This window comes from Dendrobium catenatum, unplaced genomic scaffold (genome assembly GCF_001605985.2).
Source record: "Dendrobium catenatum unplaced genomic scaffold, ASM160598v2 fragScaff_scaffold_9, whole genome shotgun sequence".
Classification (NCBI taxonomy): domain Eukaryota; kingdom Viridiplantae; phylum Streptophyta; class Magnoliopsida; order Asparagales; family Orchidaceae; genus Dendrobium; species Dendrobium catenatum.
Window position 1 is genome coordinate 1699449 of NW_021318471.1, and position 15088 is coordinate 1714536.

A 15088-nucleotide genomic window follows, 5' to 3' on the forward strand; every position below is an offset into this window, starting at 1 on the left:
AAATAATCCAAGCATTGGTAAGCGATCATTTATCTTCTCGATTGCCTTCATCTCTACCAAACGAAGGTACTATGGCCATCTTAACGACAAACATTTGCTTCGGTGAGATACTCTCCTTAAAAACTTAAAAAGCCCTACGCTGTATTGTGGATAGTTGTTTGTGGTGAAAACCCTAGAGCGTTAGGCTGACCTGGGCTAAGGAATTCCAGAGAGATTGAGATTAAAATCTCTCCTCTTCCTTCTTCCACACTAATAAAGTCAATGTCTATCCTCTTCGACGGCTGTGATTGATCGCTTGAGGAAGAAGACGATGGAGACATTGGATTATTGGATATGGATCCAATATCACTATTGCATGAAAACAACATTCATCGACCAAAACCAGCTACCCTAAGTCTCATCTCAGTCATTCAATCCACTTTCTAACATGGCTGCCACTTCTACTCCTCCAAACTAGTAGGCCAAATTCTAGTGTTGCATGAAAAAGACCTGTACAGTCAATATCTGATAGTGTAAATCATTTGAAATAAATAAATTAAAAAACGTTAAAAAAAAAAAAGCATATCTCTATCCAAACAAAAAAAAGCAAAATAAATCACATTAAATTCCAAGTAAAATCTAGATTAATCAAAAATTAGTCTCAAATATAAGAATTTGCTATTTGATAAGAGTTTTCATTTCTCTTAAATTTTGAAAAATTATTTAATGAAGCTAATTAGTTTCAAAAAGAATTTCTAAAATTCATACGCAATATTCAGTGGACCCTCAAAGGTTCATTGGTCTAAATAGCATAGATTTGGAATTAATTAAGCTCATTATTTGTATTTTTCAAATATTGAAACAATAAAATGAAATAAATAATTGCTAAAGCAAGATGAGTCATTTTGAGGTTTGCTTTTGTTTGGATTGAACTATTTCAATGCAAACCTCCCATTTAGCTTCTTTCTAAATCTCACATAGAGATTTCTAACCGACCTCTGAGGGATTATGAATTAGTATTAGTCTATTAAAAAGCCAAAATCTAGAACTCTTCTCTACGTGTTTGACCTCAAAATCAATAAGTCATCCCAAGTCTTCTGCATTGGGCTTCATATTTAGCATGCGTTATTTGTTTTACTCAATAAACAAAAGAAACTCACCCTTAAATTTCCTAAGCTTAGGATAGTCTCTTTGGTTTCAGCTCCTATATTATAAATATAAATGTTCAACCATATTGTATTTGTTTAAACAAAATTCAAATAACTATCCAAAATTTTTATGCGAAATAAAAATCACATAACTTCCCTTCCCTTAGCCTCAAAGCCATAAGACCAATCATGTTTCATATGCCTCAAAGCTATTGAAACATCCATTTTATTGACTTGAACCCAAACTACGCAAGTGAATTTGCCCTGAATCTAGATTTAAACTCAAAAATTTTCCCTGAATCTAGATTATCACTTAGCATTTTTTTTTTTTAAGATTATCAGTTAGCCTAAAGTAAACTGTTATCCTATGATTAAATGAGGCATCAAAAGAATGCTTACAATAAAATTTTGGAGAATAAGATTCAAGATCTCAAGATTTTGATTGGGTATAAGGAAGCTAATGTTATATGGGAAAAATAGCTAGTGATATTAAAATTATTGTAAAGTATGTGCTTGGAACATCAAAAAGAAAAACTTCTAATAGTAAAAATAATTAGCAATAGAATTAAAATATGCAAGAAAAAATCAAAAATAAGAAATTTTCTTATAAAATTTGGTATTGATGTAAAAGATCAGAAAATTGGAAAATATACAAAGATGTCCGTAAGGAGTCTAATAAAGCAATATGCAATGTAAAGAATTTAACATTTAATGACTTATATAATAGATTAAATACTAATGAGAGCGAAAGATGTATTTATAAGGTTTTTTTTTAAAAGATGTATTTATAAGTTCCCAAACAAATAGATCAAAGAAATAAGGATCGAATTCAAGTAAAGTACATTAAGGAAAAAGATAAAAAAGTGCTTTTAGAAGAGGTTATTCAACATAAGTTGATGAGATATTTTGATAAAATTTTCGATAAAAATTATAAGACTACATTAACTTTAGTGACCTTAACACCCTAAATAAAAATAAATATTTTTTATTTTTTATCATCGTATTAACAAAATTGAAGTTAGAGAGACTTTAAAGAAAATGAAATGTAGAAAAGCTATTGGATCTGATGATAGTCAAAGAAAGATATGGAAATGCTTAGGAGATTAAGTTTTTGGTTTACTAAACTTTTTTAATTTTACTTTGAAAACTAAAGAGATGTCAGATTAGTGGAGAAGGAATGTGTTGATTCTTATTTTTAAGAATAAAGGTGATGCATAAAAGTATGCAAATTATAGAGTTATTAAGTTCATGCATCATACATTAAAACTATAGGAGAGAGTCCTTAAGCATAGGTTACGAAGTGATACTAGTATTTCTCAAATCAATTTGGATTCATGTCGAGTAAGTCTACTATGGAAGTTATACATTTATTGAGATGTTTAATAGAGAAGAATAGAGAGAATAAGGAGGATCTACATATGATATTTATTGATTTAGAGAGAGCAAGTAATAAAGTTTCTAGTTAAGTGCTTTAGAGTTATAGAAAAGAAAGGAGTTAATAATTCACATATTCAAGTCATTAAAGACATGTATACAAAAGTTGTATTCATACACAGGGTGGTTTGACCAATTATTTTTCTATTTCAGTTGGATTACATCAAGGATTAGCTTTAAGTCAATATCCTTTTACTTTATTCATGGATGTTCTAACTAGACATTTGCAACAGGAAGTACCCTAGTGTATGGTTTTTGTTGATGTTATTCTTCTTGTTGACAAGATTAGAGAGGGAGTTTAAGGAAAGCTTGAATTATAAAAGTCAATTTTAGAGTCTATAGCTTTTCATTTGAGTAGATCTAAAATTGAATGCATTGAGTGTAATTTTATTAATAATAGAGCTAGTAGGGGGATTGCGACTTTGGGCTATCAAGTCGTTAAAAAGAGTATACGTTTTAGATATCTCGTAATGTAATCAAAAGAATATAGGGAGCTATACTCTTGATCGCAAAAGACACGACGGACTTCTATGGACGAAAATGAGAAAAGGACGAGAAAAGAGACGAACAAACTCTTACATTTCAAATTAAACTAAACAAAAGAAAACTTACAACAATACAAACGACTCTTGCAAACAAAATGACGACACCCTAAAGTTGCTGCACTTGGAGAAGAAAGATACAGGTGGAGTGGCACTTGCGGAAAGACGAAAGAGATTAGAAGCCTGAGAAGAAAGGTTGGAAAGAGCCCGCAGGATTTCCGGAGGGGATGAGAAAGAAGGGTGGAAAGAGCCCGCAGGATTTCCAAGCAACCCGCAGGTTAACAGATGTTTTTCCAAAAATCAAATATCATTCACTATTTCAAACAATACATAACCCCTCATATTTATAGGTATGAAAGGGGAATACAAAAGGACACATACATAAATTCTAACACATAAAACTAAGCACTAAAAGCATGGGAATCTCCCCCCAAGCTCACGGTTAAACACCCAAACCAGGAACCAAGGAGACAGCCGTGGGAGACGAAGGAACCGCACGGACCAAAGAGCCACGACCACGGGAAATGAGGGACGGTCACGGAAGAAGGAGCCCAGCCGTGAGATCCCAAGAGGCAAACAAATAAAGCCATGGTGGAATTCAAGGAGCCACCATGGGAAAAAGAAATCTTGGAATTCCAAAGGCCGGTTTGGAATTCCAAGAGACAAACATTAAAACAAACATAAAAATCATAAAATAACATTTAATAAAAGATAATAAATGAACTAAAATGTTAGTTCATAATGAGCTAACCCTTAGTTCAATAAATGAACTAAAGTCCAGCTCATAAATGAACTAAAAGTTCAGCTCAAATATGATGAACTACTAGACTCAAGGGAAGCCAAAATTTGATTTATTTTGGACTTGTGTTGACCCCCCCTTTGTCTAAATCATCTCGGGTCTATTTTTCAAAGCGTTGGTTAAACATATGAGGATATTATTAGTAAAATTCAAGTTGAATGGCTGAAGCGGAAAAATAAGTCAAGCATGTTGTGTAATAGAAAAGTACCCTCAAACTTAAGGAAAAATTCTATAAGATGATGGTGAGGCCTACAATGTTCTATGGCATATAATGTTGACATTAAAGAGAAACATAAAATTAAGTTAAATGTTGTAGAGATGAGGATGCTCAAGTGGATGAGTGGGCTTACTCTTAAAGACAGAATGCAAAATGAGTATGTACATGAAAAGATTGGAGTATCACAAGTTCCAAATAAGATTAAAGAGCTGCCATAGAGTTTGGTGGCATAAACGTTGGCCTTCTGATGATTGATTAGGAGAGTAGATGTATTAGATTCGGCCTATGTTAAGAAAGGTAAAAGAGATTTAAAAAGGCTCGTTTAAAAGTATTAAAAATGATTTTTTTTTATTAGATATAAATAAGAATTTGACTCTTAATATGACACAATAGAGAAAAACGATTCATGCTACCAACCCTACATAGTAGGATACATGTTTGATGTTGTTGATGTTATTGAATTGCATTAAAGATGAAGATCAAAAAGTATTTTTTCTAGAAGATGATATTCAATATAGGTAGATAAGATATTTCAATAAATTTTTCAAAGGTTGTGAGAATACGATTCACTTTCATAACCTTAGCGCCCTACATGAAAATAGATATTTTTATTTGTATCATCATATTAATAAGTAGAAGTTGGAGAGGCTTTAAAAAAATAAAGTGTAGATAAGCAATAAGATATGATGAAATTTTAATTTAACTGTGAAAATGCTTAGGAAATCAACAAATTTCTTAGCTTAATAAAATTTTTAATAATATTTTAAAAGTTCAAAAGATGTAAGATGAGTTGAGTGTGTTGGTTCCTAATTTTAAAAATAAAAGTGATGCACAAAGGTGTACGAATTATATAAGTTAATGTGTCATACATTAAAATTATGGAAGTGAATAATTGAGCATACGCTAGGACATAATACTAATGTTTCTCAAAATCAATTTGGATTCACGCCGTATAGGTGTACTATGGAAACTATACATTTATTGAGATGTTTGATGGAGAAGTAAAAGAGAATATGGAGGATCTACATATTATATTTATTGATTTAGAGAAAGCATATGATAAAGTTTCAAGATAAGTGTTATGAAGAATTCTACAAATGAAAGGAGCTAATAATTCGTTTATTAAAGTAATTAAGGATATTTATAGAGCAGCTATTACCTATGTTCAAATACAAGGTGGTTTGATCAAGTGTTTTTTTTATTTAAGTTGGATTACATCAAGGATCAGCTTTAAGCTCATATTTTTTTACTCTAGCCATTTGCTGCTCTTACTAGACATTTGCAAGAGGATGTACCTTAGTATATGTTTTTTATCGATGATATTCTTCTTGTTGATAAGAATACAAAGGGAGCTTGATAAAAACTTAAATTATGGATCTCAACCTTAGATCCCAAAGGTTTTTGTTTGAGTAGCTAAAATCAACATGTTCAGTGTAATTTTAGTAGAATAGATCTACTGGTTGGATTGTGAAATTAGGTAATCAAATCATTAAAAAACGTGCACATTTTAGATATCTTGAATTTATTGTTCAAAGGGATGAAGGAATGCACTGAACCTGTTGAGTGATAGAAAAGTACACCTCAAACTCAAGGTTTAAAATTGCGTAATTAAGCCTCGAGGCGGTTTTCGTCCGTGAGGCGAGGCGTAAGCCTCGAGGCGGTTTGAGGCGTAAGCCTCACGGACACAGAATTGCTTAAATGAGAAATTAAGGATTTTTCTTACAATCAAAAAAACATAAACCCTAGATTTTCTTACACTTGAAAAATCTAACCCTAAACTAAAAAAAATACCTAAAATCCAATGTGGAGTACTCCTAGAGGGCGGCCGGAAGTTTCAACTTCGCCGGAGAGAGGCGGCGCCGGCGGGAGAAGCGGCGGGAAGGGAAGCTGGTGGGTAAGGACCGTGCGGGAGCTCTCTGTTTCGCGAATTGGAGCCGTGCGGGTAGGAAAAATTCGGAAGGAGCTGCTGTCGTGCGGGTTTAAGGAGAAAAAAACATTCATTTTAAGTGGGTGGGTCCATTCCCATGAGGCGTACGCCTCACTAAGAATTGCGCAATTGCGCCTCTGAGGCGCGCCTCAGTCCATGTGAGGCGTATGCCTCTGCCAGGGATGGAATTGCGTAAGCTTCGAGACGGTTTTTAGACGAATTGCGCAGAGGCGCGCCTCAAGGCGCGCCTCTTATTGCGCAATTTTAAACATAGCTCAAACTTAAAGGGAAATTGTACAAGATGGTGGTGAGACCTGCCATGCATTATGGTGCAAAATGTTGGTTATTATAAGAGAAGCATAAAATTAAGTTATGTGTTGTAGAGGTGAGGATGCTCTAAGTGGATGAGTGGTTTTACACTTAGAAACAAAATGTGAAACAAGTATATACATGAAAAGTTAGAGTAGTTCCAATGGTAGATAATATTAGAAAGAGTGGCCTTAGATGGTTTGACCACATAAAAGATCAGCCTTCCAACAACGCTATTAGAAGAGCAGATGCATTGGAGTCGCGACCTATGTTAAAAAAGATAAAGGTGGACATAAAAAAGACTTGGTTAGAAAGTATTAAAATTTGTCTATTTTATTATATTTAAATGAGAATTTGATACTTAATTGACACAATTAAAAAAAAGGAGTCATGCAGCTAATCCCGCATAGTGGGCTAAAGACTTGTTTTATCTTAGAAAAATATGTATAACAAATTTGCCTCAAAGTAAGCAATGGTCGTTTAATGATTTCTCATAACCCTATAAAATATGAATTTTTTTTTAAATCAAATAAATATTTTAAATCTCAAACTTGAAATGAACTCACCTGTAAAAAATAAATTAAATATATATATTTTTTTACATTAACAATGAAACAATTCATCAAATAATAATATAAGGACGCACAGTTTCGCACACACTAGATGCAACAACCTCATGCATCATAGGATACAATATAATTAAAAATTTTTTCTTTCTTGCATGTGGTTGTAATGTTTAGTATAAATATTTATTTAATGATGCTTGTGTTGTAGACACTTCTGTTGGGTATTAGGATAAATATCTATATTATTCAAGCAAGTGGACATGTCTAAAATGGGTGACTGAAGCAGATATAAATATATTTGCTTTTGCTTGCAATTATAGCCTTTAAAACCTGAATAGGCAAGGCCAATAGGGGCCAAAATAGCTTGGCAGCAATCTTTGTCGGGCAATGAATGACTAAATATATGGATGAAATATATGCATGCTATCTAACATATGTTTTGTAGGAAATAGAAAACAAATAAATGATGCTATGAAGTTTAGTTTACGAAGTTATGTAAGCCTATGGAAAACAGTAAATAAATGAACTAAAACGATAAATACCAAATAAAAGCCTTAAAGAAATAGAATCCAAACTTGAAAACCGACCTGCTGAATTCCTACTGACGCACAACTGTTTTTTTTAACTTTCTTTTTTATGGTTTAGTATGGACCTAGCCACACCTGGCGTTTATCATTATTTTGGTTGATTTGATTTGTGATGATTGTGTGTATACTTTACCTGCACACAAAAAATGAATTATTTTTCATAGATATTTTCATATGCTTTGCATGAAAGTGGTCTGAACATATTTGTGTAGCAGACTATTAGGAGATTAAATTTTTCACCCATAAAGATATAAATAATATTAAAATCAACCATAGGGTAACATTTTTCATGTAAAACTTGCATGACTTATCAAAAATAAGCTAAGATTTAAAATCAAATTAAATTGAAAAACCTCCTTATGGATCATAGCAAGCAATTTAATATTTAACTAGTTGCTCATCCCATATATGTCAATAAACCACTTCATTTTGCACGGCACATCCCGGCACCTGTATGGTGTTATTTGGCGCAGAAGTTCAAAATAGCGTATGTTATTTGTTTCATGCATAAGCAAAGGTGCATGGTGCAAATAACACATGTAATTTTGTTACCATGTCATAAATTTTAAATTATAATTTATCATTAAAATTTTTAGAGTTTATATTTTAATATCATAATTAATTAGTAATTAATTAAACATCAAATTAAATTAATAAAATATCAAAACTTTTACTTTATATTAATAGGATTTAGGATTTACTTTTCTCGTCACTATTTCTTCGTTGATGATGATGATGTTGTTGTTGTTACGATTTCTTCGTTGATGGTTCAGTTTGGCGTGTGTTGCATTAAGAAGAGTTTTAAAAGAGTCGCTCCATGAAGCTTTTTTCGCCTTATTGGACAACGACAAAGCAAGTTAAAGGGGGGCTTGCAACGAAGGTAACAATCATTTTTTTCCTTTCACACACTTTGCCTAAAGTAGAGTTTTAAAAGAGTTGCTCAAGTAAGCTTCCTTGCCTCCTTCGACGATGATGATCCTATCAAATCAAAAGTCGCAGGTGGGCACACGATGAAGGCAAAGATCATTCTTCCCTTTCACACATTTCTTCAACTAAATTGTGTTAAAGTAAAATGGAGAAGGAACGGGATTTAACTTTTAGTAGGATTTAAAGCTACCGTTTTTTTTTTCAAGATTTAGTCTAAATCATACTTGTCAACAACGAATGGCGCACGGTTGCACAAAGCATCCCGTAGAGCTATGGCACATAACGCACGGCATGACGCGCGCCTTTTTAAAAATGTCGCAAAATATAAAATAATTATAAGAATAGGTATTAATTAAATATCATATTGACTAATGGAGAGATCCCATAGATACAAATTTATAGTGTGATTCGAAAGGACTACCAATTATAAATTATACTATAGAAAAAATGCTGCTAGTAAGAAATATATAGCCTCTGAAAGGCACTAACATCAATTCAACATATGGGTATATATAATAGAGGGTAACAGAAAGAGCTCCAAAGTCAAAGTTTTAAGAGATGTAAGAAGAAATGGCTTGTAAGCTTCGGCTGAAGTAAGAAAAGACGTGGGATTAACTTACGGTGGGAAAGGACAGATTCATGAGTCTCGTAACCTAGAGATGATGGGGAGAGGTCTTGTTACATTCGATACAAGCTGACATAAGAAGAAAAGAACAAAGGAGGAAGAAGTCATATCAAAGATCATTACCTTACGGCGAGCTTCCTTCATGAATTCATATCCGACGCCTTTGTCGAAGGAGATGACAAAGAAGGTGTCATGAGTCATGACCTAGCGACGAAGAAGATGGAAAGTTACACTCGACAGAAGTAGGTGAATGCAGCAAGCTTCGAACCACAGCGAATGTAGTGAGCTTCAAACCCTAAGGCTTCATGAGTGTCGAATGGTTCGGGCAATCGGCAAAGGCAGATAAAGTCTAATAAAAACCTAACTAAACTATCTTTATCATATTAAATAATTTAAATTTCATTATTATATTAACTTAGAAATTAAAATATTTAAGAGAAAAGGACCAAAATGATCCCTAACTCTTTTGAGGGACCAATTTGGTCCCTTGACTCCTTAAAAAGGACATTTTTTATCCTAATATCAAATTTTGAGATTAATGGTGTTAAATCAAGGGTTATTTTAGTAAATTTTAAATAAATTATTTATTATATATAATTTTCAAGTAATAGTAATTTTTTAAAAAATTATTAAATATTTTTTTAATAAAAAAAATATTAATAATTTCATTTTTAATTTAGGATCATTATAGAATAGAATTATTAATAATTTTTTATTAAAAAAGTTATTTATTAAATATAATTTTTTTCTTGACAAGTATAGCTCATCCATAAGAACATGCTTACCCAAATCAACATTAAACCCATTTGTGTTAGTTGATGAACATATGCATAACCTCATGAGTCTTCTGCAAAAATAAAAACTCTCGCATTACGGACTAGAAAGCTAAGAAAAATTGCACTGATGAGTTAACATAAATAGCCATAATGGCAGGGCACCTTAGCTTAAATGATTAACTTATAGGTCATTTTTCCTAAAATAAAAATTGTCAATCATACCTTGCATATGCGTTGAGTCCAAAATTCATGATTTTAAAAGCGCTTAAGTAAAATTACATTATTACGGGTCAAGTTGCCTTAACCTCTAATGAGATTTTAAGTTTATAAGTCACATGCATTTGTTAGAATTAGGTTCAAATTACTATCTTATACATGGTTATTATTTTAAATCAAGGACTCAGATATTGATATACTTTTCAATTATGTTATAAATCTTCATTTCGTAAGCATTTTGATAATCTTGTTTATTGAAATGTAAACTACAATCTTTTAAAGAAATGATCATTAGGTAGTATTAAATACCTCTGAGCTTCTCAGGATCAAGTATTAAGATCTTTAGTCATTTAGCTTCTATTCAAGATCAATTTCACATATCCTTGAAATTGAAATCCTTGAAGTTATATGAATAGATTTGTTAATCTTTTTAATTAAGAGAATGTAAACCACTATTTAAAAAAAAAAATTCAAGGAAAAAATATATTTTAGGATATAATTAAACATAAGAACTTGCCCTTATTGGAACTTTCACCCTAAAATAAAATAAATCATATTCAATTAAACATATTGGTAGAGAAAAATATTTGAGAATAAATAGAACGCAAATTTTATAGTAAGTACAAGATGAAATCATTGTTTAAAATTGTGTAATAAGATACGCGACTCAGCGCAATTCCTTCAAAAATGCTTCGAGGAGCACGCCTTGAGCTTTTTTCATAAGGCGTGCGCCTCAATTTGGTTGAGGCACACCTCGTCTCATTCGTGTGAGCCGTACACCTCAAATAATACACAATTTTTATTTTAAATCGTAAACCTAAGTTTCTATTCGTCATTTCTTCATTGTTGGTCGACTTAGTCTGCTTAGAATTTTAAACAAATCCCTAAACTTCTTTGCCTCCTTCGGAATTTCATCATTGCTGCTCGATGAATGGCTAAAAGCTTATATACCTCCTTCGACGAGGTTTCCTTCCTATCGGATTAGAAGCCACAACAACTAGTGACGTTCTTTTGATTGGATCGAAAGTAATAACAGGAGGTTGCTCACTGCGACCAAAGCCATCTTTCTCCCTTTTCACGTGCTTTGTCATTGCTCGCTGCTCAACTTCTCCTTCGTTGTTGTTCAACTTCGCCTGGTTCACATGAGATAGATTTTGTTCCATCAAAGTTGTTCAATTTTGCCTGCTTCACATGAGATAGAGTTTGAACGAGACATGCGCTTCTTCACCTCCTTGGATGCGTCGTAGTTTCTTTATTGTTGTTCGACTTTGACTGCTTCGCGTGAGGTAGAGTTCTAAACGAGTCGCTAACTACTTCACAAGAGTTCGCTTGCTACATAGGCATCGATCAGTATGGAAAAATTAAGATTACTTGCACTCAAAGTCTCACAACTTGAAACAGAAGCTCAAACTAACGAGGCAGGAAACAGACGGTCGGACAGTTAGTACAATTCTTTCAATAAGATAAAATACTTATAAACTAAATTTTTTTTAATTTAAACATATAATAAACCAATATATCTATTATTATTTGATCATCTCCTTCTGTAAACGAATTCTTCTCTTTCAGTCATTTAATTCATAGGGGATTTACCTAATATTTCAAATTTAACAATTTAAGTTTTCATAATAAACTTAGTAAATAATTACAGTTTATAGCATAGCAATTAAAAATGTATACAAATAGTCATGTTTATTCATCAAACTTTTCATTAATGTCATCTATATGAAATTTAATATAACCATAGATTTAAGTTATATCTTTTAAATAGTATTTATTCTTTTCTATTTCATTTGTTTCTTTCACATTTCATTTATTACAGGAGTACCATTAAATTTTTGTACCATTGAAGATACAACTATTTTCATTTTTATTTTTTTTATTTAATGTGTACGGATAACGTTGCATCCCCAGTCAATACTATAAAAGGGTAAACTCTAGTATTTGCATGCATATACTTTTTCCCTTCCCTTTGAATATTTTTCATTTACATATTACAAGTTTTTAAAAATTCTTTTTACTCATTTCATTTTTGTTACACATGCTTATTAATCTGTATACTCATTTTACACATACATATGTGTAAGCTTTGATTGCTTAGTCATATTCAATTTGCTACTTAACAAACAATTAAATATTAATAAATACATGCGTATGACAAAATATTCAAGAATTGAAATGAGACAAAAGAAATTAAAATTGTTATAAAATAACGTAATCACCCAATTTACTTCTCTTTCATGTGTTGACACTCTTTCAAGTTCCAAGCCTACTTTATATGCAACCTAAAGTCGCGTTCACAATTATATGAATATGTACAGTTATCTTAAAACTATACTCTTCATTAAAATTAAATAAATTTTGCATTAACAATATAAGTATCTCTTACCTAATTTTACCTAAGAACTCTCGTTATCTACAGCACTTTGCCTCATCTCAACAATTTGCATTCTTCACTATTCCAAATAACATTCATTTGCATTAATTTAGTATTAAACCACTTTAAAAAAATCAATTTCCATCAAGTTAACATTGAATTAATTGGATTTTGTTAAAAACAATCAAATGCATTCAAACATCACTTATGTAACATTAAATGTTTCTAAAGTTCATTGCTCCATTTTCTTTTCACAGAAATTCTCCATCTCAATTTCTTCTCTGCCTCACAATTACCATCTCCTCTCAACTCCTTTTGCTCGTTTGGTAACGAAGCGAATCGGAGTTATCTCACGTGAGGAGTCACAACTTTTCGTTTATGAATGCATTGCTTCGCTCATTCACGTGATCCCGCTGCTCGACCACACTCACCCGCTATTTCACTAGTCTCATCCGCCTTTGCCCGCGTGTTGAGTTAAGGGACTTGTTCGATTAAACCAATCCAATAGATTCTTACAAGAACAGCATACATTCCTTATAGACCATATTTGCTAAGTTTGTTTTAAATGTAATTAAATGGATCACTTTGCAATTGAATGCACTATTTATGGAAAGAAATAGGGTAATGAAATTAATGGGCGAATAAAATTCATGTATTTGATGAAGAGATTAGTGATTTTGCAAAGATTTGATTATTTGAATGTATGTATCATTGTCACTTTAAAAATTGAAATTGATTGAAAAAACTTTTACTTTTCAAGTTTATTTCAAGCATGATGAGATATTGTGTAACCCCTTACTGATAATAAGAAACTAAGAGTTGCATGGATATTCTTAAATTTAATGTTGAATGCATGATTTTGAAATTGTTATCACACATAACCATATACACTAGTTTGAATAGATAAAATTGCACCTTTAGTGACAGAGATACTTGATATCCCTTCAACATATTACAAATAGTGATAAAATCTTGTGTGATGTTTTCCTATGAATGTATTGCCTATGGATATTTTGAATCTACATGCTTTGGCAAAACTGAGTTGTATAGAAATTAATTTATGCTTTGGTGGGTTTTAAATAGAAAGATGTTATGCTAAGAATAACCTTGCATATGCATATTGGAATCAAATTCATTGCAATTGTGATGATCCCCAAAGCATACATGCATGGATTTTTAATAGTTCCTTTTTTTTTTTTGTTCTTAACTTGTTATTATAAGATTTTGTAGAGGATGGTCAAAAGCAATTGATAAAAGGCAATCCATGTACGTATATTTGAAATGTAACTATTGTGATAAAGTGGTGAAATGTGGGGTCATTGGGAAGGAGCACCTATCCGGATCACATAAAAATGTCACACCAAGTGCCAAAGTGCCTGATATCATAAGGGAAGAGAACAAAACATGTATGAAGAAGTCACTAATGTCAAAGCATCTAACACAGATACAATTTGATGACAAAGTTGAAGTGCCTCGTACAACGGGAGCGAGCACAGTGATCGTATTCATCTTCTTCAGCAGAACCCATGTCCTCTAGGGGTGCAAAGGGTCCCATGGGTTAATACATGGCAAACACATTAGAAGATAAACACTTTTACTACATAAAAGCTGACCTCAGAGAATGTCAGGGAGGCAAGGATATGTGTATGCATGGATATAAGCAGATTTTTTTACGAAAATACTATCCCATTTAACATTACAATCTCCCTACTTACGACAACATGATTTGTTCAATTGGAGCACATGAGCGAGGGTTGAAACCTCCATCAATGTATGACTTTTTTTTTTGAAAAAATTAAAAAAAAAAAAAAGTCAAACATTGATAGAGGTTTCAATGTATAACTTAAGAATACAGATTTTAAAGGAGAAATTAACAAATAGTGAGAGAAGTATCAAGGAAATTAAGAGGACTTTAGGCTAGATAAGGGTTACAATCATGTTTAAAGGATGATCAGATGTAAAGAGCAGGGTTAAAACCTTAAGGATGAATTCCTTAGTATTATACATCATGTATAATAAGAGACTTCCAGACAAAAACTTGAAGAAGAAGATTGAAGGATAACAAAGACCCTTTCATTAATGATGACATGCATCAAATGATAAGTGATTTGTAGATGATAATGTGGATATAGCACTATCTAAATTACGAGATGAAGATTTGAATGTTGATTTCTTTAATGGTGATAAAATGTTGATTTTCTATTGTTTTGTTATTGTGACGTTTAGATTTCAATTATATTTCACACAATTTATCATTTGTCATTTATATCTTGTGCATTTTTTTTTATTTAAAATATATGTCAACTTATTTCTTATGTCATCCTTTAATATATTGTTTGGTTATCATACCTAAAAAAATTTCATTTTTAGTCTTCATTTTGACTACGCAATTTTTTGGATTTTGAGGCGTGCGCCCGCCTGACGGACAAAAATAGCCTCAATATCCAATTGCGCAGTTTTAAACTTTAAATAAAATAATATTTTAATCTTCCAAGAAAATATATTATTTTTATGCTATAATCACAAATAATAATTTAAAATATGTTGACAAAAATTCCATATCATTGAGTTACAGGAAGTTTTTCCATTCATATTATAGATGAATATCTGGAAAATGAAAAATAAGTAAAAAAGCATGATGGCGATGAAATCAAGATCA

At 31.8% G+C, this 15088-nt stretch overlaps 1 protein-coding gene across 4 annotated transcripts in view; it reads right to left on the bottom strand.

Moving 5' to 3' along the window:
* Nucleotides 1–453: 453 nt before the first annotated feature.
* The window catches only part of LOC110092469, a 32296-nt gene continuing 17661 nt past the window's right edge, over nt 454–15088 (bottom strand). For 3 of the 4 annotated variants that reach the window (XM_020817032.2, XM_020817031.2, XM_020817030.2), the window contains one exon: nt 7582–7641. In XM_020817032.2, the coding sequence (XP_020672691.1) occupies nt 7597–7641 (45 nt within the window). In that variant the 3' untranslated portion in view covers nt 7582–7596. Of the gene's footprint in view, nt 490–7581; nt 7642–15088 lie in introns of those variants that run through there. The other variant, XM_028700029.1, reaches the window with a different exon arrangement.